At 36.1% G+C, this 27,035-nt stretch overlaps 1 protein-coding gene across 1 annotated transcript in view; it reads left to right on the top strand.

Moving 5' to 3' along the window:
• The window catches only part of Pkhd1l1 (PKHD1 like 1), a 160,762-nt gene that overhangs the window by 102,679 nt on the left and 31,048 nt on the right, over positions 1 to 27,035 (top strand). Inside the window, exons 47-62 of the mRNA XM_055626481.1 lie at positions 201 to 442; positions 2,389 to 2,525; positions 4,345 to 5,374; positions 6,846 to 7,037; positions 10,604 to 10,755; positions 12,597 to 12,756; positions 13,464 to 13,635; positions 15,093 to 15,181; positions 15,665 to 15,813; positions 17,440 to 17,569; positions 20,266 to 20,384; positions 20,784 to 20,913; positions 22,811 to 22,984; positions 23,221 to 23,324; positions 25,032 to 25,161; positions 26,270 to 26,391. Coding sequence (XP_055482456.1) covers positions 201 to 442; positions 2,389 to 2,525; positions 4,345 to 5,374; positions 6,846 to 7,037; positions 10,604 to 10,755; positions 12,597 to 12,756; positions 13,464 to 13,635; positions 15,093 to 15,181; positions 15,665 to 15,813; positions 17,440 to 17,569; positions 20,266 to 20,384; positions 20,784 to 20,913; positions 22,811 to 22,984; positions 23,221 to 23,324; positions 25,032 to 25,161; positions 26,270 to 26,391 — 3,232 coding nt within the window. The remainder of the gene's footprint in view (positions 1 to 200; positions 443 to 2,388; positions 2,526 to 4,344; positions 5,375 to 6,845; positions 7,038 to 10,603; positions 10,756 to 12,596; positions 12,757 to 13,463; positions 13,636 to 15,092; positions 15,182 to 15,664; positions 15,814 to 17,439; positions 17,570 to 20,265; positions 20,385 to 20,783; positions 20,914 to 22,810; positions 22,985 to 23,220; positions 23,325 to 25,031; positions 25,162 to 26,269; positions 26,392 to 27,035) is intronic.

Raw genomic sequence — 27,035 nt, 5'->3', positions numbered from 1 at the left:
GTGGCAAAATAACTATCAAAAGTATAATAAAATTAGAAAGAATAAAAGTTTAAAAAAACACTTTTCTTAAATACTTCTTCAGAATATGGTATGACATTTTTTTAAAGCACCTAATTTTATGACTGAAGCATTCTAATGTGTAAAACAAATAAGGCAGATGTATATATTAACTTTTAATTTTTTTTCTTAAAATTTTACAGACACAGTCAAGGAGAGAATGAGAAACGGACCATTGCATCGGTGTCTTCTGATGGAATGAACATAACACTAACTAGGCCACTAAACTACACACACTTAGGAATTAGTGTCACACTCCCTGATGGAACTATATTTGAAGCAAGGGCAGAGGTTGGAATTCTTACAAGAAATATCCTAATAAGAGGGTCTGATAATGTGGAATGGAATGACAAAATTCCATCATGTCCTGATGGATTTGATGCAGGTACTCTTAACAGCCATCATGTGACTGATAGTGGTCATGTTAGTTTTTCAAAACATGTTGGTTTACATTGCAGTGTATTATTTTATTTTCAATTTTAAAATATAATTAAATATTAAGCATGGAAATTTGGAAACACTGATGGCTTGGCAGTATTTGCAATATAATGAGAAAAGTGATCAATGTTGACACCAAAGTGGAAGAAATTAGTGTGCTTTGGAATCCATTGATAAAATCCTTTTCCTATTCTTGTGATTTCTTATTATATGTTTTTATTCTAAGAATGCTTTATTATGCAACCTTGATAACTATGGTTTTACATGTCAGTTAGAAGCTATGTCACTTTTATCAAGAAAATGTAGAATACAGTATTTGATGCTTAATAGATCATTTTTCCCCTTTTTGGGGGGGGTGTGAGACAGGGTTTCTCTGTATAGCCTTGGCTGTCCTGGACTCTCTTCGTAGACCAGGCTGGCCTCAAACTCACAGAGATCTGCCTGCCTCTGCCTCCCTGAGTACTGGGATTACAAATATATGCCATTTGTGCCCAGAAAATCTTTAATAATGCTTTTCCTCTTTTCCAAAATCTATAGTATATGTGAGACTAGGTTCATTGTAAATAGATATCATAGTGAATAGTTCATAGTCAATGTTGATGAGACAGAAAATGTATATATAAAATGTGTGTGTGTGTGTGTGTGTGTGTGTGTGTGTGTGTGTGTGTGTGTAGGTATACAAAGCTATAATCTTTAAGATAGGCTAGGGTAGGCTAGGGCAGCTTCAATGCATTTGAAATTTTGGCTCAAGTCATTCTTGCAGGAGATTCTGTCCTAAGCAATGCAGGGTGTTTACAACATGACTAGCCTGTAACAATTAAATATTAGTAACATTCCTATCACTGTTTCGATCAAAAATGGTTTCCAGATGTTATAAAAAGTATTTTCTGGAAACAAAATTATCCTGTTACAAGCCACAGAACTACACTATGCTCCATTAGTCAAAAAGCCTAAAATATCCATGATTTGCAATGACAACAGATACTTGCTATTTGTATTCCATCTGTCTAGTCTAATGTGGGTCAACAGGAGGTCCTTTTCATTATAATCATTTCAGAATTCAGACTGATGTAGGCTTCTTCTCAATATGGGTTTTCATAATCTCTGAACCAAAGTTGAGATAGCTAGGGAGTCAAGCCGCCAATTAACTGCTTAGGTTCTGAAATGATGTATATTGCTTCTGTTTATCTGCCATTGGCCAGAAATAAGTCAAAAGCTTTGATGAAGTTCAAGGCAATGAGTTAGTGAAAGACTCTGAACATTCAGTAGAGCTATTGATGCATATTAATGATTTGTTTATACTATAAAGCAGAATGTGATTTGAAAATATATCTCAATATTTTTGTAATTATTAGTAAGTAACTAAATAATAACAGACACAAGTCATTTAACAGCTTTTTTTCCAAAGATAAGAATAAGTTCTTTGTATTTTATATTAAATGACCTATTTTCTGATGCCATTTTATGTGCATCAAGTCTTATAGTGGATATGAAAGCAAGTCTCAAGCTGTTTAAAATGAGAATACTTCCTGTTATGCAAATTAGGTTGTCAGAGTCTAGTGTGATATGAGCATAATTTTGCATTATGTTAATTCCCAGTTTGAAGAGGAAGCTTCAGAAACAATAAACAAAATCTCATTATCATTATTCACTCAACCATTCAGACATTATTTAATACTATTTCTAAAAAATGCTTTAGAATATGCAAAGACAAATGAGACAGATCACTTACCTTTCTTATTATCTAGAAAAAAGATGATATGAATACATAATAATTATATTCCAGAATGAGGTTAAAATTATATGTGAATAAAGATATATGAAATGAGTATAAGAAAATTTTTAAGAAAAATATTACTGTAAGGCCTTGAATAATTTTAAATATTTTTAAAGGAGAATTTGCTACACAGACATGCCTTCAAGGAAAGTTTGGAGAAGAAATAGGAAGTGACCAATTTGGAGGCTGTATTATGTTACATGCTCCTTTACCTGGGGCTAACATGGTAACTGGAAGAATAGAATATGTAGAGGTAAGTAACATTATTGTTAAATCATGTTCTTTCATGTCATATAGTGAATATGTATTGGGCTCCTGCGGTTTGCCATGCTCTACTTCCAATCTGATAGCAGGCAGATAAATGAACAGTTTTAATACAGCCAATTAGACATTCATTTGATCATTCCAAATAATTGTTTCTTTGTTTTTAAAAATCATAAATCAGATCCAGCCATACCCATAATTTAAAAACTAATAATGGATTTATATTACATCCAAAACAAAAAATTTAAGACCTGAATTCCAGCTGTTTATAATTTTGTCACCTGTGACTTGTTCATGTTACGTTAGCCACATGGGCCTCCTTATGAGTTTATGTCAAGTACATTTCTGACTTATGTTCTTCATATTTGTTCTTCAGTTTATAATGCTCCCCCATCAAAGCTTGCATACTACACGTTATTATTTCTATTGGGTTTCTTGCAATACTGCTTCACAAGACAGCCTCTCCTCACCATGTTTATTTGTTACTTACTTGTTGAAATTGCTACCCAAACTCCTGGTTTCCTTCATTTACTCAAACTCATAATATTTTGTAGACTTCAGAATCTCCTTTGTATCTTTTTCATAATCAGACTCAATAACCAGGTCTAATCAGTTATTAGCAAGTACTCAGTGAAGAAAGGAGTGGGGAAGTGTTTAGATACACAATATCAAAATCCAGAAAGCCATTCTGGATACACCTAGATAACATTGATAGTGACAGAGTCAACACTTTCATTTACCATTATTTTTTTATATAAATTACATGTGACAACTGAGATATAAACTGATTGAGATTTTCAGGATCAAACTGTCTGTTAAGTAATGTCAATTTCTGTAGACAGAAAATAAAAATAAGTAGCTGGGGCTAGAGAGATGGCTCAGCAGTTAAGAGCACGGGCTACTCTTCTAGGGGACCCTGGTTCAATTCCCAGTACCCACATGGAAGCACACAGCTGTCTATAACTCCAGTTCTAGGGGATCTGGCACCCTCATACAGACATACATGCAGGCAAAACACTAATGTGCATAAAAATAGCCAAATCTTAAGAAAAAAAACAAAACCAATAAATAAATAGCTGTTCTAATGATTTATTTCCCTAGACAACTGTATTAAGTCACACATGCCAGCATCTTGTATTTTGGATAAGTAGATCTTAGACTTGAAAGAACACAGAGCAGAATAGTTAGTAACAGCACCTAATCTGGAGTCACACCCACTTGGATTTTCAAGGAGTTTTGCAAGTGTGAACAAGGCCCTTGAGCTATTTACAATTTCTTCACCTGTGAGATGGAGTCAATGGCAACCTCCTGTGATTATGGTAAAGACTGTGACCTTACATATAAAACACTACAGTATCTGATGAGTGGTAAATATCCCAAAGTGTTTCTTATAGACAGGAATCAAAAGATCGGGAAAAAGAAGACTTTATAGAGCTTTATTTTGTTAAATAAAAAGTTCAGTCATTTTATCTTATTTTATTAAACAAAAAGTTTAGTTGTATAGAGGAGGTAAAACACGAGAGTCAAGGCTGGGTTTGAGAGTACAGTAAAAAGCAAAGCTACCTTACAACAGGTTTGCCTATTTATTTACTTACCCCATTTATGTGCTCACTCATTCATTCATGCCCAAATAAGTATTGCCTTAGTGTACTACATTATATAAAAGGTTGTATTTAGAATAAAATACTATTTTCAAATAATAACATGAATAATGTGGAGGATATTAATATAAATATATTCATGTATAAATATAAAATTGGAGATTATTTTGAAAAATTTCTGAACGGTTCATATATCTGGTCTGACAGGTGTTCCATGCTGGCCAGTCTTTCCGTTTGGGACGATACCCAATACATTGGCACCTACTTGGAGATTTACAGTTCAAATCTTATGTAAGAGGCTGTGCAATTCATCAAACATACAACAGAGCAGTTACAATCCACAATACACATCACCTTCTTGTTGAGAGAAATATTATATATGATATAAAGGGAGGAGCATTTTTCATAGAAGATGGTATCGAACATGGCAACATTCTACAATATAATTTGGCAGTCTTTGTACAGCAAAGTACTAGTCTACTGAATGATGATGTAACCCCAGCTGCATTTTGGGTAACCAACCCTAACAACACCATTCGACACAATGTGGCTGCTGGTGGCACTCATTTTGGCTTTTGGTACAGAATGAATGACCACCCCGATGGCCCATCTTATGACCGAAACATTTGCCAAAAAAGAATCCCTCTTGGAGAATTCTTTAACAATACTGTTCATTCTCAGGGGTGGTTTGGACTGTGGATTTTTGAAGAATATTTTCCTATGCAGACAGGATCATGTACTTCTACAGTGCCAGAGCCTGCTATCTTTAATTCACTCACTGTCTGGAATTGTCAAAAAGGAGCTGAATGGGTCAATGGAGGGGCCCTGCAGTTCCACAACTTCATAATGGTGAATAACCATGAGGCTGGAATCGAGACCAAGAGGATCCTGGCTCCTTATGTTGGGGGATGGGGTGAAGCCAATGGAGCTGTGATTAAAAATGCCAAAATTGTTGGTCATCTTGATGAACTGGGAATGGGCTCTGCATTTTGCACCTCAAAGGGCCTGGTTCTCCCATTTAGTCAAGGCCTGACTGTGTCATCTGTACAGTTTATGAATTTTGACCGTCATGACTGTGTGGCTTTGGGAGTGACATCAATCACTGGGGTTTGCAACGACAGATGTGGAGGCTGGAGTGCAAAGTTTGTCGACATCCAGTATTTTCATGCACCAAATAAGGCTGGCTTTCGGTGGGAACATGAAGCAGTCCTGATTGATGTTGACGGTTCACTTACAGGTAATATTGTTCTGATCTGTGACCCAGAATACCTTTAGGTTTACGTGAAGTTGAATGGTTATGGCTGAGTCACCTGTGTTACAGACTGAAGCCCAGCAGTAAACTCTACTACTGACTTGAACATTACAGGAAAGCACCAGGCACCAATGAGACATTCTTTTTTGAAAGAGCTGGTAACTGTCTGAAGCAGCCTCCAAACTGCCTCCAAAAGCCTCCTTTGTTCTCTTCCATTTGCAATTTGATTTGCATTGATGGTCCTTTTGTGGATCATCAATGGAGAGACTGCTCTCTGCCATTTCAATGCTAGAAGTTTACATTTTGCCTTCATTTTCCATTAAGATAAAAATTGTTTTCATGATTCCCAAGCTCTGTATTTAGCCATACTCTATACAAATAGATATAAATTTCATCTCTACATACAAATCATGCAGTCAGAAAGTATCGTTACCAAACATTTAAATAGTAGTAACAAGCCTGCTAATCAACTCCTTTGTAATTTAAGTTCTAAATTTGTATTTGTTTTAAAAAGTGTTCAATGGACAAGATTATGAAAGAAGATATAATGTAGTTATTTGTTTTAGTTCTAACTCTGTCACAGAATTTTTTGGTTTTGGTGGTGGGCAGGTGCATAAAAATATACTTAACAATGAAAATTAAAATTTAGTGTACAGCTCCATTACTTCAGAGTGGCTCTTCTAACTGTTTCAAAGTTCATTGAGATGCATGGACTTTGAATCTGGTTAAATTCAGGCTGTGATAATTTTTGCAAGACATTTATTAAATTTGTTAATAAAACGTTAAAACTAGAAGAAACAATATACATCATAGGTTTTTTGTAACATTTTAAGTCACTTAAGTAAAAATATGTCACATTTTCTATAAATATGATTTCTAAAGATTTTGTCTTTACAGATTGTTAATGAGGGACTTGACTAGACAGGATAGCAAGCAAATGTGAATGTGTTACTATAGTTCTGAGAAACATTTATTCACTAACTTAGTGTAGGTTTTAAAGATGTTACCTTCACCCCATTTGCCCCTGGAGGACAACTATCTTACCTAGTATATGGGAGGCATGGTTCCTAGTTTCCTAAGTCCTTCCTAAGGATTTGTTCTCTCTCTAACAATCCTAGAGCCAGTGTGAGACTTTCTTCAGTAACTAAGTCTGTATTTGCTTAAAAGCACATGACCTGTGAGCAGACTGGAATCCTTTTGTGAATTCTAAATCAAGTCACTTGCGCTATTTCCTGTCTCTTACTTTGAATCTCATGGATCCTTCATGTTAGGTGTTTCAAATACATTTGTGGTGAGACCCTCTATTAAACTTATGTATCCTTGTCTCTTGCAAACCAAAACATCTACCAAGGTTTCTAAATTTTGTTGGCAATATTATGGTCACAGGACCAATGCACAGTTTTTATTAATTTTCTTATATAAAATAGGAATCATGCTGCTTCTGTTTCTCTCCCAGGGCACAGAGGGCACACTGTCATTCCACACAGCTCTTTACTAGATCCTTCACACTGCACTCAAGAGGCTGCATGGAGCATTGGTTTTCCAGGCTCTGTCTGTGACGCTTCCGTCAGTTTCCACCGTTTGGCATTCAACAAGCCTTCTCCAGAATCTTTACTTGAAAAAGATGTGGTACTGTCAGACTCTTTTGGTAAGTGAATTCTGATGGTTTAAGGCATTTAATTTCAATGTTTTCCTAAGCTCTTGTTATCATCTTCTTGGCTTACTACATGATGCAAAAAGCACATTTATACCTGTTGTATTCTAGGCAGGAGGCAAGTGCCTCAATGTGAGTGCTTGAGGGACATTAAATAGACACATAAATTCTGTTGATTGAGGCAATATTATGACAAAGAGCAGGAGAGTTGTTCCATAGGCATTGGAGCAAGGCTGTAAAGATATATCAATAATCCTTTTATTGAAGACAAACTTTTCTTATGTGTACTGAAGAAGTGGGATGTGTTGAGCATTTCCTAGGTCAATAGATGTATATGAAGTGACAGGGACTGGTGATTCATAACAGTAATAAAATTGTCCTTAGCACACTGGCTGTGCTTGGCATTATTACCTGACTAGGTTATATTAATTTATTATTATTCACAATCCATATGCAATTTTCAGCCAAAAGGAAAGTTAAATGGAGATGTGGTCATAACTTTGCTTCTCATATGTCATAAATCTTTGGTTGTTGCACTGACCTTCGTGGTTGCTTACAGTGTGTTATGCTGTCACTCATCTTTCCATTACTACAATGGAAATGCCTGAGATCATTAACATGTATGGAGAAAATTTATCTTGGCTCAGGTTTGGAAGTTTAAATTTGTAATCAGCAGGCCCAGTTGTTTTTAAGCCCATGGCAAGAAGGTACATCCTGGTGAGGAACACATAATGGAACAAAAGTACTGAATCATTATCTCACATTTCCTATTGAGAGCCTTTTCTTAATGATTCAAACACCTCCCATAAGGCTGCACCTTTCAAAAGTTCTGTTGCTTTTCAGTAACACTACCCTGAGGACTGTGCCTTCAACACATTGGCCTATGAAGGATGATTATTATGTTCAGTGTCTGGGAGGCGTGATTTTTAGTCCCTTTAGTCCTGCCTGAGGATTTGTTCTCTCTTGGATATTCATAGGGCCAGGGTGGGTCTTTCTCTGGTCACTAAGCATTTTTTTTTTTTTTTTTTTTTACTCTATAGCTAGCCTACCTTGAGTGGCTCAAATCTGCATATCTATTTTTTGCTTATTACACCTATGGATTTACCTTTCTATTCAGAAATTATCATTATTTTTTTACTTCCAGTGCATTGTATTCTGATAAGTCTGTTACTAGTTGAAAATGTAGTAAAATTGAAAGTGCATCTACTACAGGTAATATTGCTAAACAAGGTAGCTCAGCCTAGCTTACTTTACCCGTGCTCAGACACTCACATTTTAGACCCTAATGCCTATTTTATAATAAAGTCTTGAATATCTGATGTAATTAATTAAAAATAAGCTATTGTTATTTTATAACATACCAATGTAAAGCCCAAACTCATTAAGTCCAAACATCATATATATACATGTGTGTATGTATATATATATATATTTATATATAATATATTATTATATATAAATATATATATATATATATAGGAAATATCCATCTATAACAAATCAACTCTCCACAGATTGTTCTGACAGACTGAGCACTCTGAAAAATGAGTGAAAGCACAGATGAATTGAGGATTTAATAAACAAACCTTTATAACACCTATAAATGACGTTGTTTACATATTCTGGGTAAAGCTACATGATATAGCTTCTTTTAATTTAATTTAATTTTATTTTATTTAATCACTTTACAGCCTGATCCCTTCCCCTCCCTCTTCTCCTCCCAGTTCCACCTTCATGCTTCCCTCCCCTAACTCCCCGCCCCCAGAGCTAAGTAGGCCTCTTAGGGGTAGCAATCCACCCTGGCATCTCTAGTCGCAGCAGGACTAAGGGATGATGCAGCTTCTTGATAACTAAACTGGTACCTGTGAATGTCAAATCCAAGCACATAATAAGTGATGACGACTATAAGAAAGGGACTTTGTCAACAGAGTCAAGTGCACTTGTCTCTCTTTCTCTGGTATCAATATTTAACATTCTTCAATACATTACAAATAATTACAAGATGGTACTTTAATGTGCTATCCATATTGCCAAATACCCCATCTTCAGCAAACTATTTCTATAAGGTGACAGATAATTTAAAATAAATGTCAGGTGTTTCAATAGTAGCCTATTCAGTTTTAAATTTTATAGCAGAAATGTACCAGTAATGTGGCAGCTACTAAAAGCACCTGTGTCTACTCTAATCCACACAGACATTGGAATTTTGTTACTCTTTTCCCATCAGAGTCTCTCAAGAATTTCCTTCTAAGAATTCAAAATTCTCCCCGTGTTTCAAACAGAACTCTACCCCTATTTTCCTGTGCATTTTCAAACTTGATAAATTTCTGTGCCTCATAGCTCACTTAGAGACTGAGCATAACTCCCTTTCTTTCTGGTGGATCACATAAGCACAGGGGCTGCATGATGAAATTTGCACTGTTCCTTCTTGGTGATGTGACTTTTGCTTTTTAGTCTATGGTAAGGATCTGGAAAATAAGTAAGAAGTAAGCTTTTAGGCTATGATAGGGATCTGGAAAATAAGGATCTGGTAAATTATTTAATTAACTAAAATTAGACTTCCATACTCCAGACCTCTAATTTTTATTTCTGTGTAAAGTATATAGTAAGAAATATCACCTTAATGTGATATTTTAAAATCTATTATCCAGCTGGTCCTGAAAGGAAAGTGAGGAAGGGTAGAGGAACCCAGTCAGAAAGCAAGAGGTGAAGCAGTTTGACTCTCAGAAACTGTGCTCTTCCTTGAGATGATACATGAGACCACCAAGACTCTACACTCTCCTCCAGATAAACAATTACAGGAAATGGACATGCTTTTGCCTTCTAACTTCCTTTTTCGACCCAGCACAACCACAAGACAGAGGGTAGCAAGGAGCATTGTCAACAGAAAGTCTTCCGGGGAGATGCTATTCAGTACGCCCCTACCATGCATTACAATGACGCGGTTTCTTTAGATTTGTTTAAAGGCGTTTTCAGTTTTTTCCTACTGAACTGGAATGATAAACTAACCCATATCTGAGTATCTAAATGATGATTATGACTCCTCTCATTAGCTTAACAATTAAACCTAGATGTCATCACATTTCTTTTGTCACATTAAAGTTCAACATGGAGCAACAAGATGTCATCACATTTCTTTTGTCACATTAAAGTTCAACATGGAGCAACAAGCCTGACTCTTAAAATCTATGATACCCTTAAAATATTGAAACTGAGGTTTTATGAATAAATACTAAATATTAAAAATGTAAATGATTACAGAACATAGATATCTAAGAAAATGAAAAGATGGTGATAGTTATAAAAGAGAATGATCGGGAAGTATCATGTTAAAGTGTAACTGTATCAATAAGAAAATTGTAGTGGGCATTTTATATCGTGATTAAATGTAATTCTGAACACTGGGACCTCTTAGTTAAAGGCATTTTTAAATATAATAAAATGCAGTCCTAGAAATGTCATGGACTGAGACAGTATTTTTTATTTTCTCTTGCTCAAAAACGGAAGCATTTCATGCAGGAAGAGCTTATGGTCGCTGCTTACTTTACGTTCTCCTACAGGCACCAGCATCATTCCCTTTCAGAAGAAACGACTGACCCATATGTCAGGGTGGATGGCTCTGATTCCAAATGCAAATCACATTAACTGGTATTTTAGAGGTGTGCAGCACTTAACCAACATATCATACACTTCCACATTCTATGGATTTAAGGTAAAGAAAGAGCTACAAAGAACAAAACATCTGCTTTAATACCCTGCTGGGTAGAGTCCTTCAGAAACCCTCTGTGGTAGACTCCTGTCCTGTTCCCTGTTTTCTCCCTCTTCAGATGTTCATCCTATTTGCCTTTCTAAATGAGGATTGAGCATCTTACCCAGGGTCCTCCTTCTTGCTTAACTGCTTTAGGTGTACAGATTTATCTATGTTTATCCTATACTATATGTCTAACATCCACTTATAAGTGAGTATATACCATGTGTCTTTCTGTTTCTGAGATACCTCAGGATGATCTTTTCTGGTTGGGCAGAGTACAGGGAATCTTATGAAAGAAGTGGGAGATAGAAAGACCTGGAGGGGACAGGAACTCCACAAGGAGAGCAACAGAACCAAAAACGCTGGACTCAGGGGTCTTTTCTAAGACTGATATTCCAACCAAGGACCATTCATGGAGATAACCTAGCACCCCTGCACAGATGTATCCCATGGCAGCTCAGTGTCCAAGTGAGTTCTCTAGTAATGGGAACAGGGGCTGTCTCTGACATGAACTCAGTGGCTGGCTCTTTAATCACCTCACCCTGAGGGAGGAGGACAGCCTTACCAGGCTACAGAGGAAGACAATGCAGACAGTCTTAATGAGACCTGATAGACTAGGGTCAGATGGAAGGGAAGGAGGACCTCCTCTCTCAGTGGACTGGGGAAGGAGCATGGGAGGAGAAGAGAAGGGGGAGTGGGATTGGGAAAGGATGAGAGAAGGGACTACAGCTTGGATACAACCAGCTGTATTAGAATGAATTGTAATAAAAAGTTAAAAAAAAATAGAAAAAAAGAACAAAACAGCACCCTATACAGCTATCCTCACACACCCATGTTTTTCTTTTGTGAATGTGTAGGTATATGTGAGTGTGTGTGTATGTGTTTGTGCGTGTGTGGTATATGTGTATATCTGTATATAGATGTGAGCATGTGTGTCTTTCTCAGTCTCCATCTTATTCCCTTGAGATAGGCTAGCTCCCGTGAGTCAGGCTATCGCACTTAACCTAGAGCTAGGCTGAAAGACAGAAAGCCTGTCTCTGCACCCATCCACAATGGAGTTACTGGTACTAGGAATCACACCTGGCTTTTACTTGGGTCCTTGGAATTTGAATCCAGGTCATTGTGCTTCTACACCAAGCAATCTTATCTACTAAACCATTTTATTATCCCGCTAGTCAGCCATTTCTAAACCCAGAAGATTCACATTTCACAAATCAATCTTTTAAAGACCTTTGATGCATCCTGTATGACCCGCTCACTTTAAATCTAAAGAAATATTATGTGCTGTCTTATGCTTCTGTCTGCCTTTGTCCTTATCATCATGGTAATAACTTAAACTTACTGAGACTCAGGTATTAGTTAAAGGTTTATTTGTATCATAAACTAAATAGAAAAATACTCTACAATACAATATTTGTATATTCCCCACAGATCTCTAGCTTCAGATTTACAAATATTTATTATCAATAGAAAGAAATAAAATATTGTAGCAACAGTGGACACTCCACGCTCTGACCTCAATTCTCCAGTGTCCCTGTGAGTATAGAGCCTGCACATGTAAGAAAAGAAAATGAGAAAGAGAAAGGAAAGAGAGAAAGAGATCCTTTTTCTTTCCCTGATGATAGAATTCGCATTGTTCCATAGACATGGAAAATGTCAAACAAAACATACATTCCAATTGAAAGGAACCAAACTTTGCTGTAACACGCTAAGTGGGGTAATTACATGGGCATTAAAACTGAATCACAATATGCAGCATATTTTTATCTAAATCAAGCCACAGTTTTCTGCAAATATTTTAGGAAGAAGACTATGTAATTATATCACATAACTTCACTCAAAATCCTGATGTGTTTAATGTGGTTGATATAAGAAATGGCTCCTCAAACCCATTGAATTGGAATACTAGCAAGAATGGGGACTGGCATCTTGAAGCAAACACCAGTACTCTCTATTATTTGGGTATGTATTCATTACACAGAGTGATTTTATTTAATAATTTATCTAAGGCTGAGAGCAATTTCTTAATAGAAATGTGACATACAGTAGCCTGTATTATTCAGAATATTTAAAAATTATTTTTAGAAAATAAAAGTATTTAAGAATAAATTTAAACTAAATTTTAAGGCACTCTCATTTTTGAATTTATTAATATTGTTATTATTATTTATTACAATTTATTCATTTTGTATTCTGGCTGTAGCCCCTTCCCTCATCTCCCAGCCCCACCCTCCCTCTCTCTGCACTCCCTTTCCCCTGAGGCACTCTTATTTTATGTGCATGTGTGTATTTTATTTTGTTTTGCATGCACATGTGTATATGTACCATGTAATTTTCTTGTACTCACAGTGGCCAGAAGAGGGTGTCAGATCCCTAGAACAAGAGTTACAGACAGTTATGAGCTGACATGTGGGTGCTGGGAATAAAATCATGTCCTCTGGAAGAGAAATCAAGGCACTTAACTGCTGAGCCATCTCTCTAGACTCCTAAAGCATACATTTTTGTCAAAATATCTTTTCATTCTCCTTAATACTTCATCTCCTAATATGATGTTTAATTTTTTGAAGTTTCTCAATGCCTATTGTCTATTTCTGACTAAATGTTATTTTCAAAATGCATGACTTGGTATAGATTTAAGTGCTTTAACCATCGTGTTAATTTTGTTTCAGTGTCAGGGAGAACTGACCCTCCTCAAAGCCAACCAATCCCTGGGCCCCTAGATCCTGATGTCAAAGATGTGATTATTAATTTCCAAGCTTATTGCTGTATTCTCCAAGACTGCTTTCCTGTTCACCCACCATCAAGAAAACCAGTTCCCAGGAGACGACCAGCCAATTACAAGTATGTGTGCCTTCTTCAGCTAATGTCTTGAATGCCTCTTATGTAACCTTCTTCATAAATTTCTGCTGGTTAATATAAAACTGCCCTCTTTCTGCATATTAACTTTTGGTTCACAAAACACAGCCAAACTCATGCTTTTCTCATTTGATAACCCACTCCCATGGGGAAAAAAAATGAGAATTCTCATAACACTTGGGTGCAAAAGTTGCTGACAGTCTTATATTTGTGGCAAGTTTGTGTGTATTATGATACTTCTCCAAGGTCCCTTACTCTATAGGTGAGAAAGACGAAGTCTAATGACGTAAGAGAACTGTATGAGCTCTCTGAACTTAGTCATGGCATATCCAGTCTAACACCAAAAGCTAAGTTCCCTTACTATTAAGTGCTGTTAATTTTGCTGGCTATCATATAAAACTCAGAAGAGAACTTTTAATCTTTTTCAAATACTTGACCTCAAAGTTGATTTTTTTTTGTTGAAATCTTTTCCTTCTATCTTATCAATTTTTACAGCTCTCTATTTTTTACCATATGAATAACTTTTTAATTAGTGTGTAAATGCCTCTCTTACATTTCAGTATTAGTCATGTCCAGCAAGAAGATACCAATTTTATAATTATGTACCTTAGGAAACTTTCCATTAAAAGTAGTTTCTGAAAGGCATAATTACAAAAAGCGTAAGGCCTTTTCTTTCCAATGGGCTCTTCACGTTTATTTCAATTTAATGCAGCCTTCATTCTGGGTGCAAACCCATCACCGCAAGCCACTGCCCTACTGCTGTCCAGTGCATAACTTCAATGTGTCCTTTATTATGTCCTCAGAGTGTACTTTGTGAAATAACATCATGTAGCAGAGACACTTAAATAGATACAGGATTCACTAATTTTAAATTTTCTAGAGCTAAATCTTATAAGAAAACAGAATAATCCACTGATAAGGGAGGTCCTCCTCCCCTTCTAGCTGACCTTAGCCTATCAAGTCTCATCAGGACTGGCTACATTGTCTTTCTTCCTGGCCTGGTAAGGCTGCTCCGCACCCCAGACAGGTGAAGAGAAGGTGGGACTGGGAGGAGATGAGGGAGGGCCATACAGCTGAGATACAAAGGAAATAAATTGTAATAAATAAATTAATTAATTTAAAAAGAAAATAGAATAATTGACATATCTCAAATTAAATTAAATTTGTTTATTAAGCTGGTGTATATCAAAATGAGAATTTGGTGAGAAGAAAGGTTCTCAAATTTTAAAAAATAATATTGCTCAATAGAAAAAGTATATAGTTTGTATACATTTTATACTATTAATTGTACATATTAATTTGCCTAGTTAGTGAAATTACTAAATATTTAATTCACATTCTTCTGTTCCTAAGAAATCTAATGTAATGCTGTGCCTTAAGGAAGTGCTTATTAAATACATGGAGGTGATGATTAATGGAAGCATTACTTTTTTTTTTTTCAGCTTATGGTCAAATGAGTCTTTTTGGCAATCATCTCCAGAGAATAATTATACCATACCTCACCCAGGAGCAACTGTGGTTATTCCTGAAGGTAAGCACACAAACATAAATAAGTAAAATACCAGCATTTAGGCAACAATGGATGCTACGGTGAAGCAGGTGTGCCAGTAGTTACAGCTCCGTCTTTAATCATCTTTAATCACCTGGGGAAGAGTAAGTGTAAAGAGAGGGGCTCTGTTATTGTGTCTCGGGCATGAAACACAATCTTCCGGTTTCCTATATTAATGATGACATTATCTGGATGTGGTGGCCTGTCGCTGTTTGCCCTATGACTCAGAAGACCAAAAGAGGACTGTCCATCAGCACAGGGGTTCAAGGCCACTTTCAGAAATATAGTGACACTGTTTCAAAACAAAACACTAATAACTGCAACAAAACCACAATGTCATACTTTCTGTGAGGTATAGGAATGATCGCATGGAAAGAAATCATGAACTTCAAAAACAAGACTAGCTGTTAAGCTTGTCACATGCTTCAGTGGGAGGGTTGAATTATACTTTTTGTTGATTTTTAGGAACATGGATTGTAGCTGACATAGATATTCCCCCAATGGAAAGACTCATTATCTGGGGAGTTCTAGAAATGGAAGACAAATCTAAGGTGGGGGCCGCAGAGCCTGCTTATAGAAGAGTTATTCTGAATGCCACCTATATCTCAGTGCAGGTAAGAGTGAAGTCTTATAATTTATATTATTAATTATATTAATTTTGGACATAAAAATTTGTGGAATTAATAACAAGAAAATATATTTAGTCAGTGTGTAGACATGTGTGTGTGCCCACACACTTGCTGTAGCCCAGAAAAATGCTAGCAACACACATATCCAATCTATGTCTGCTTTTTAAATTGCAACTTTATCTTCCTTAGTGGGACAATTAATAGCATACTCTTGAGTGAGTGGTTGTCCTTATCTTAGTTATACTTAAGATATTTTTATTGTTATTATATAAAGCTTAACTATGCATTCACACCAAGTCTTTAGGTGTTCTGGAAAAATTAAAATATTTTAACTATTTATATAGGAAAACAAACAGTATTTCTTAAAAATGAATGGACATAGATGGGATTATGAAAGCACGAGTAGCCAAGGGAATGCCTCAGTTGCATGGATGCTCACCATAAACCTCAGGTGGTCTTGAGCTTGTAACAGCTTAATCAGATTAATTGTTTTGTCCCCTTGTTACTATTTATGAGAAAAAAAATGGCAAACAAAAAAAATCCTAAGGACTTTTTTTAAGAGAGCATTTATTGCACAAACTTCCGTGATGAGATCTGAGACCTGCACTAGTACCATGGGTCGACAGAGAGAAATGTAGATCACAGTTTGATACTGTGTCAGGTTAGCAACATAGTAATAGTTAGTTCACCTCTGCAGCCTTTGAGCTCCCAAGAGCATGGGTTTTTGGCCAGCCTAACATGCTCCAGTAGATGGCCCCATACACATAAGTATATGGACAGCACAAATTGGTCCGGGTGAGTTACTTACAAAAATTAAAAAGAAAAGAAAAGAAAAGAAGTTGAGAGCAGTGGTGAGGTGGGTGTGGTTCTAGAAGGACAGGAGTTAGAGAGAAGAGTGGGAGGTGAACAGGATCCAAATCCTTTGGAACTCTCAAAGAATTAATAAAAATGTTACATTAAAATTTGATTACCCTTTCTTTATGAAAGTATGAATTACAGAAATAACTTTTGATGCTTTACAGAGCATATGATTTTGACAGATGTATGGGTTTGAGGTAAAATAAAGCTACATGGGAATCTTCACTGTTTTTTAGTTGGATAAGTTGTCTGACTGCTTTCATTTCAGCATCAATTTTCTTACCTATGAAATAGAAATATCAACTAATGGGTTTAGTATGAAGGCTTCAGTTTTTAATTAATATAAATGAATTCTTACTTAGTTTTACATTAGGAAGCATTTAATGACAGCAATTCTTATTAGCAGTGATGGCCCACAATCTGTGTGGCTTGGATAGAAGTGTTAGGAGCATATTTTCTGACCTATTGTGCCCAAATACAGTGTAGTGTGCTCAAAAATCATTAGGTCTTAGGAGATCTTAATTCTAGGTCTGATTCTGACAGTAAAGAGCTATTGAATTTAACCTTGGAAAAAGCACTCAGACTATCTATCCTAAGACTAATGGGTTAAAGTCACCCCTAGTTATAAGACTGATCCAACAAAATGCCTTTATTTTTATTGTGCAGGCTTCCAGTGAGTTCTTAATTCTTTTTTATTAGTTAATTTTTTCTGCTCATTTTTTTAAATACTAACAATTTTCTGCTTCACTGCAGGGAGGTAGATTAATTGGTGGCTGGGAAGATAACCCTTTTAAAGGAGAACTGCAGATTGTTCTTCGAGGAAATCATTCTACTCCAGAATGGACTTTTCCAGAGGGACCAAATCAAGGAGCAAAGGTCTTAGGTATGTTTTGTCACGTATTAAATGTCTCTTGTCTTTTCTCTTAGTCTATTTCAAAATGCACAGCAATTAATTCATGGTGCTATGGCATCACAATCTTTTTTATTTTTAATTATTTATATTTTATTTTTATTAATTACAGTTTATTCAGTTTGTATGCCCCCTATACCTCCCCCCTCCTCCCCTCCCAATCCCACTCTCCCTCTTCCCTGCCCGCCTGTGTCCCTCTCCCAGTCCACTGAAAAGGGAGGTCCTCCTCCCCTTCCCTCTGAGCCTAGTCTATCAGGTCTCATCAGGAGTGGCTGCATTTGTTGTCTTCTGTGGCCCGGCAAGCCTGCTCCCCCCTCAGGGGGAGGTGATCAAAGAGCAGGCCAATCAGTTCATGTCAGAGGTAGTCCTTGTCCCCATTACTCTGGAGGCCACTTGGATACTGAACTGCCATAGGCTACCTCTGTGCAGGGGTTCCAGTCCATCTCTGTGAGTGGTCCTTGGCTGGAGTATCAGTTTCAGAAAAGACCCCTGTGCCCAGACTTTTAGCATCTGTCGCCATCCTTGTGGAGCTCCTGTCCTCTCCAGGCCTTACTATCTCCCACTTCTTTTGTAAGATTCCCTGTACTCTGCCCAAAGTTTGTATATGAGTCTCAACATCTGCCTCAATACCCTGTAGGGGACAGCCTTTCAGAGTCCTTCTGTGGTAGGCTCCTCTCCTGTTCCCTGTTCTCTCCCTCCGATATCCATCCTCTTTTCCTTTCTGAAAGGGGATTGAACATCTTAGCCAGAGTCCTCTTTCCTGATTAGCTTCCTTAGGTGTACAGATTTAATGCTTATCCTATATTATATGTCTAACACAATGAAATATTACTCAGCGATAAAAAACAAGGAAATCACAAAATTTGCAGGTAAATGGTGGGAACTGGAAAAGATCATCCTGAGTGAGGTATCCCAGAAGCAGAAAGACACACATGGTATATACTCACTCATAAGTGAATACTAGACATTTCAATCTTTTATAGCCATTTATTTATGCTAAACACTGAAGATGCAGGGACTTGAAAATATTAAATAATGTTACATTACAACTTAGTAACTGATATGGATGTGAATATTTCAAATCAAACCATAAGTTATTATAAAACTAAATTTAGTAAAGCTCTACATATGAGTGTCATTCCTCTAGTCAGTGTGGTGTCTCCACAATCTTTTCTTGATATGAAAGAGCAACAATAATTTTTCATATTCTGTGCCTTTCCCCTAAATGGCCACTTCCCTACACATAATTTCATTTTCAGTATTCATAAACAGTTTGTGGCTCAGTTGACACTGCTGTCACTTACCCATTTACAGTTGCAGGTGAGCTTAATTTCCCCGAGGCATTGGTCTATTGTGCATAGTCGTATTTAAATCTGAAAGGCAAAGACCTTAAATGAGTTTAATTTGGCCATAATTAACAGCTGCTTTTATTAATACTGTTGCATATTCATTTAGGAGACACATAAGACTACAATACAGAGGCAGACAAGTCAATCTTAAAAATATTTGCTTTTCCTTGTTCACTTTTTAAAACTGACGTCAGTCGTTACAAATATTATAAACAATATCAAGAAAAACACTGTTTTCCATTTATTTATTTATTTATTTATCTATTTATTTATTTATTTATTTTGTATTTTGCTCTTTAAAATTTTTTTATTATTATCGCTTATTACAATATACTCATTTTGTATCCCGGCTGTGGCCCCCTTCCTCATCTCCTCCCAATCTCACCCTCCCTCCCTTTTCTCCCTTTATGCCCCTCCCCTAGTCCAGTGATAGAGGAGTTTCTCGTCCCCTTTTTTTCTATCTCCCCCTTAGTTCATAAGATTCCCTGTATTCTACACAAAGTTTGGCTATGAGTCTCAGCATCTGCTTTGATACCTCGATCTTCCAGAGGCCATCTGTGGTAGGCTTTAGTCCTATTCCCTATTTCCAATGTCTGTCACGTTTGTCCTTCTGATGAGGATTGAGCATCTTCCCTAGGGTCTTCCTTGTTGTTTAGCTTCTTTAGGACTATAGATATTATGGCTAATATCCACTGATAAGTGAGTATATACCATGTGTGTCTTTTTGTTTCTGGATTGAAAAACACTATTAAAAATCATATATGTTTCTAGTTCTAACCTTGAAGGAAATTAGTATTAGGTAAGAACTTTGTATGTTTTCACTTTAATCTATTTCGCTTGCACATATACTGTTTATAATTATCTATTGTGTTTTAATTCTATTAAAACATGCTCAAAATAAGTGCATGGTTTGTTTTTAGCAGCTTTTACTTTCTTTGCTAACATATTATAGATATATGAGCCACATCCATCAGTGTCAACCAACAAATTCTCCTTTATTTAGACTACTGCTTCCTACTATGGATACAATTGAAATATAGTTAATCATTTATACACATCTGCATTAATTCCATTTTTTTATTTCAAAATTATGTTGTGGTAAGCCTCCTGACTCATGTTTCCTTTCATGCTGGATTTACTATGGTCTAGATTCCTAAATGTAGGTCAAACTGCCAACATTTTTGCATGGCCAACCTCAATTCATTCCATTCACTCTCAAATGTTTAATAGCTTGCTAAAAATGCATCAGTGAATAGTCTCATTCTATGGTAGCTCCTAACTCAAGACTGTGTGGTAAGGAGGAATGCTTCCCTTCTTCAGGAGTGTTTGGTGAGCTGGACCTGCACGGACTTCCACGTTCAGTCTATAAAACTAAGCTGTCAGAACCTGCGGAGGCAGGCACCAGAATCTTATCTCTGCTGGATGCTGTGGATTGGCAGGTAGAAAACAAATTATATGCTATACTTGAAACAGTTTCTTCTCTGTTTTCTACTTCCTGTAATTAACAGTATGAGAAATAGACCTTACAGTCAACTTGCAAGACGTGGCCTGATTCCGATTATTTAAAACTTGTGACATCAAAAATGGAGGTGGTTGAGGGTGGAGGAAAAGGCACACATGGGTTTGTGTCATAGTGCATGAATAGAGGCCAGACTCCAGAATTCTTAATATCAACAAAGCATATTTATTGTTAGAGAGCTAGATTTATGCTTTATTATTTCTGGTAATACCCCAATTGCTAATAAGACTATCAATTTAGAATTGTTTAAGGATTGTAACTAAGAAATATAAACCTACTTTTAAAAATATCTTGTACTTTGCACTTGAATTTTTCTAAGGAGGGAGAAGAAATAGTGATAACCACCACAAGCTATGATTTACAACAGACAGAGATTAGAAAGATTGCTAAAATCCTGCATGGGCACAAAATTCTCATCCTCAATGATAGTCTTTCCTTCACTCATCTCGGTAAGTGGCTGTTCTTTAATTAAATGAACATACAATTAAAGTGTCTGGAAATTCTCATATCTTAGTTATGTACCCTGTAATTATAATTCTTTGATTAAACTTCACAAATGTTTTGCCAGAATAGTTAGCTTTGGTATCACTGGAACCTACTCTGTATTTCTTGGCTTCCCTTGTTCTTTGTTATAGGAATCCTTTATTCATTCATTCATTCAATCATTCATTCATTCATCTAGCAAATATTCAGCAAAGACCTACCATGTAACATTTTATAGAGTAATACCCTGCCTTTTTCTCCTCTAAGTTTTCAAATAATTTTTGATATATCATAGAATTCTAAAACTTTTAACTCAAGGTTGGAGAGATGGCTCTGTAATTAAGAGCACTGAGTTTTGATTCCCAGCACCCACACAGTGGCTCATCACCATCTATAAGTCCAGGTTCAGCGGCTCTAATATCCTCTCCTGACCCCTGGATGCACAGACATACATGTGGTGCTCAAACATACTCACACGCAAAACACCTGTAAACATAACATAAATAAAAAACAAAGACAGAAACTGTGTCTTAAACACTGCTAGATTTGTATATAGAATCCCAGTTCATATGCAATATGCATATGCAAGTAGAGTAATCCAAGGTCTAGGAGCTGGGGAAAAATAGTAATTATTGCTTGTCAATTCTACTTAGAGGACAACATTCTTTTAATAACTCTATGATTCCTCACTGATTAAAATTAAAACAAGTATTTCAAATTGCATTGCAATAATGTTTTCATGTATAATTTGATATAATTACAAACTCCCTATAAAGATTATTAAACAATAACTCTTATTTAAAATAATCTGGGGCTGGAGTGCTCAGTGGTTAAAAGCGCTGGCTGCTCTTCCAAAGGACCCAGGTTCAAATCCCAGCACCCATACGGTAGTTCACAACTATCTGTAATTCTAGTTCTAAGGAATCTGACACTCTTACACAGACATACATAGAGGCAGAACACCTGTATAAACAAAAATGAAGAAAAGTAAAATAATATTCTGCACTATCTATACCTATCAATTTTTATTTTCATTAATGTGTATTTATTACATGGTACTGTGTTATATAAGGACATTTTCACACAAGTATATAATGTACTTTGAGTCAATTCCTCTCAAACTATCTTACTTTCCCATTTTCACTATTGATAATAATTAAGTCCTGGAACCAGCCTAGCTGTTCATCAACCAAAAAATGGATAAGGAAAATATGGTGTGTGTGTGTGTGTGGCAAAATTTTTTCAACCATAAGAACAAAGCTATGTTGTTTTCAGGAACACCAATGCAATTGAAAATAGATATAATAAGTGACTGAAATAACTCTCTGGAAAACCAATATCAGATTTTTTTGCATTTGCACTTCATAGATTTTACAAAAGTATATTGCTATCTAGAAAAACAAAGGGGAAAGAAGAAAGCAGTAACTCCTCAATTCTTTATTAAAATAATCTTTTATTATAAAAAGATGATATATCTTGGATGCATTAGTATGCAAATAAGGTAGTATCTTTAAGATTTATTTCTTTATTATTTATACAACATTCTGCCTGCATGTATGCTTGCACACCAGAACTGGGCAGCAGATCTCACTGTAGGTGGTTGTGAGCCACCATGTGGTTGCTGGGAGTTGAACTCAGGACATTTGGAAGAAGAGCCTGTGTTCTTAACCTCTGAGCCATTTCTCCAGCCCTCAAATAAGATAGTATCATAATTTCAGTTTTCCATTTATCTCTGTTTAAGCAGTATATCTAATCAATTTATAAATTTGTGTCAATATTTGACATGTTAGAAAGTTGTTTACCTTATGAATTGTAAAGGAACTAAGATACAAATCTGACAATGATCCATCTGTCTGGTTGCAGCTGAAAGACAGCAAATCCCTGGAACCAGTCAGAGCTACACATTATCAGCTGATGTTGGGATTCTGAGTAGGAACATCAAAATAATTGGTGAAAATGACCCGGGTTGGTCCAAGGACTCTTTTGGTGCACGGATCCTTGTCGGTTCCTTCACTGGAAATATGATGACATTTAAAGGTTGGTATTAGTTCAGTCCATTTTTTCTAAGTGAAATATATAACATAGTCATCTGTGCTTATAATTCTCATTTTTCATAGAACCAAAAAGCTACAAGAGTGATTAAGAAATTTTTAAAAAGTTTCATTTGGAATAAAAGGTTTCCATAAGGAACTTGAGTAGCTTTATATAGCTTTTCAGTATTTTTTTTATTGATTCATTTAAGGAAATTTTCTTCTTATCATCTGTTCCCTTAGGAAATGCAAGAATAAGTAATGTGGAATTTTATCACAGTGGTCAAGAAGGCTACAGGGATAGCACAGATCCAAGATATGCTGTGACATTTCTTAACCTGGGACAGGTTTGTGCTTTTAAATTCGTGTATGTTCAAAATAAAATATCTTCCATAAAAATATATTTCTTCTAAAAAATGTAAAAATAATGTCTATCATACTGCTAGATTATCAGTAACTTAAGCAAGCACCTTCCCAGATCCAAAGTGTCTATATCTTTTTTCCTTTTCACTGTAGATTACATTTTCATATACTTCCAACAAAAAAGTTAAAAACCCATAAGAGTTAAACTAGAAAGACAATTATCATTATTGCCTCTGTCTAAACTCATATATCCCTTGCTTGCATTGCTTAACCTAGGACAGATTTGTGCTTTAGGATATATTTGTGTGTTCAAATTAAAATATCTGCATTTTAATTTGACTAGACTAAGTAACTGTAGCTTCAGATAGATAAATCTATCTTCTAATATAAAAAAAGAACTTCCTAGTCTATGCTGTGCATCAACATGAATAGACTCACAGTGACATTGGGTTCAATCATTTTGTGTTTATTTAAAGTCAATAAGGACATAGGAAAAGCAATGGAATTGAATGGACCTATGTTGTCACACATGTGTGAAGGACACGGGACAGCTTTTGGGAATCAGTTTTCTCCTTCCACTTTGTAGGTCCTGGGATTAACTGGGCTGTCTGTCCTGGTGGGCAGCACCTGCTGAGCCATCTCATGGGTCCACCTCATTTTTCAATGACAAAGAAAAACTTTTCCTAAATAAGCATTGCTTACGTTTATCAAACGAAAAACAAATATTCACATCTACGTTTACAGCAAAAGGAAAATAATTATTCTGAGAAGGATGGAGAGTTAAGAGAAATAGGAAAGAACACATTTCTTAAGAGAAATAAAACTAATGTTTTGGTGCTTAAAGTTGAAACTTCTTGAGCCTGTGATATGGCTCAGCAGGTTTGGTTGCTTTTCACCAAGTCTGGCAACCTGACTTCAGTCCCCAGAAATACATAGTGGAAGGAGAGAACTGACAAAAGATGTCTTCTGACTTTCATGCAGGTGCTATCACACACACACACACACACACATACAAAGAAGGGAAGAGGGAAAGAGAGATAACAAAGAAATAAATACAAAAAAATTAAATTTGAAAACTGATATACTCACTGACTCATTCCTATTAACATTTGGATTATGATTCTTGTCTGGAGTGTTATTATTTAGTTGTTTTTGTTGGTTTGTTTTGTTTTTTGAGACAGGATTTTCGTCTATCTGAATGTATGTGTGCAGCCTTAGCTGTCTTGGCTGTCTTAGAACTTGCTCTGTAGGCCAGGATGGCCTCAGATTCACAGATTCACAGGCCTGCCTCTGCCTCCCAAGTGATGTGGTTAAAGGAATGCACAATCACTGCCCAGCTCGTTTTTTATTTTTTTAAAATCACTACTAACAAAACTTGTCTGTAAAACCATTTTTATCACTTTTTAGCATTTTAAAGGTGATAACAGAAATATGAGCACACATTAAAAAAAAACCTTGAGAAAATTTTAATCTCAGTCTAACATGGCCATATGATTTTTACTTTATTTAATCATAAATGCACGACATGGAACTATTTCATGACTAAAAGGTTGTAGGAAAACCATCTCTTTCAGAAAAGAGTGTGTGCATGTGATTCAGGCTTATTTACTAAAAATCACTGAATTAAAATTTTTTCTAAATGTATTTAAATTTTATTGTAAAAATGTTCATCTATTCTAACTATTCTCTAGATTCAAGAACATGGCTTGTCTTATGTTCGAGGCTGTGCATTTCATCATGGCTTCTCCCCGGCAATCGGCGTGTTTGGGACCGATGGGTTGGACATAGACGACAACATCATCTACTTCACAGTAGGAGAAGGTAACAGAGTAAGATTTGGCTCACAAAATGTGTCCCCCGAGGCAGCCTTGCTGTAAACTGCACTGCAAGGCTGTTTGGCTGGCCTTTCTGTGAAGGTGGAAGTGATCAATCTGTATGGTCCAGTAAATTAATCACTAACCCACATGTGGGTAATAAGTCTCAGAATTGTGGCCAGTGCAACTGTGGAGTTGAATTTGTATTTTAATTTTACTTAATTAAATTTAATTTACTTCCCAATACCTACCCATGGCTTTGGCTGTACTATCAAATAGTAGAGACCTTAAACCTAATGTGAGTCATCTAATCACTACTATTTTTGCTTACTATACTTAGACTGGAAAGATGCCCCAGTAGTTAAAAGCATCAGTTGCTCTTGCAGACAGTAGGTTAGATTCCTAACAGCAACAAGGTGGCTCACACCCACCTGTATCCAGGAGCTCTGACGCCCTCTTCTGACTTCTGTAGGCACCAGGCCTATATGTGGTGCATGTCCATACATACAGGCAAAACACTCATAAACATAAAAAAGTTAATCTAAAAAATTAGTTACTATGACTTTATGACACACTTTAAATGTGTTCCTTTACTGTTCTATACGTATGTGAGGCGGACCGGAAGGAGGCATCCATGCCATTGGAAGCATGTGGAAGTCAGAGGACAACTTTCCAAAGTATCTTTACTCTCTCCACCACTATGTGGGTTTTGGAACTTGAGTAGCCAGGCTTTAAAGCAAGCATGTTTAGTCACTGTGCTGAATTACCATGACTTTCAGGATACTCCTCCCATATCAATCATGAAGATTATCCACAATTAAGTTCATTTTGATTAAAATTTATATACAATATGAGTATGTTTCTTTTATTTCTAGCCTATGAAGTATGCTACATGGTTATTTAATGTACATAAACATTATGTATATAGTTATTAAAATCTGAAGTGAAGTTCATAAGCCAACTAATTTAACAAATATAGAGAAGGTTCTAATTCAGCTAGTGTATTATAATAGAAAGCTCACTACAGAAGATTCACAAAAAAAAATAACTTGCAGAAACATTATCCATAATATCAACTAGAAAATGAACATCTCTTTATCTTTTATTTACTGCAGGTATAAGAATATGGGGGGATGCCAACAGAGTACGTGGAAATTTGGTTACACTTTCTGTTTGGCCAGGAACCTACCAGAACAGAAAAGACTTGAGTTCAACACTTTGGCATGCAGCAATTGAGGTAGGGAGAATACCTTTATAATTTTGAATGGCTGTAACATAAACATCGATTCTGTGAAAGTTGTAACTCTGAAAATTGAATAGGATTTTTTCCTTGGGTGTTCATGATCAAATAAAGCAAATCAGTTTAAAGAAGTGATTGAAAAGTTTTTAAAAATTATTTTTTTCTTTGAGAATTTCATATGTGTATACAATTTATTTTTATGGTACCCACCCTCTTTCCTCACCTCCTACTCTTATCAGAACTCTCTCTCCACAGCCTTCCCCTACCTTTATGTCCTATTTTATTTTATAACCCTCTGAGTTAGATTAGTGCTCTCTCTATGCTCATAGGTATGGGGCAATCTTCTGGGCCATGGGCCCCATACTGGGGGACCACACCCTGAAAAAATTTGACCTTCCTACCCTAGCAGTCATCAACTGTTAATATCTCCTAACTAAGGGGGATCCTCATAAGCCTTTCTCTCATTCATTAATGAATGTTGACTAGCCTAATCTTGTGCAAGGAGCCACAGATTTTGTGGATTCACGAGTGGGATGTTCTTTTTGTATCACAAGACACTGTTTTATAGCAATCCTCCTTAGCTTTTGCAATCTCTCCAGCCCCTCTTGCACAATATTCTCTGAGTCTTGAGAACTGGTGAT

This window comes from Psammomys obesus, unplaced genomic scaffold (genome assembly GCF_907164565.1).
Source record: "Psammomys obesus unplaced genomic scaffold, mPsaObe1.curated_primary_1811, whole genome shotgun sequence".
Classification (NCBI taxonomy): Eukaryota; Metazoa; Chordata; class Mammalia; order Rodentia; family Muridae; genus Psammomys; species Psammomys obesus.
Note: the sequence above shows the minus strand (reverse complement) of the source record. Positions and strands in the feature narration are given on the sequence as shown.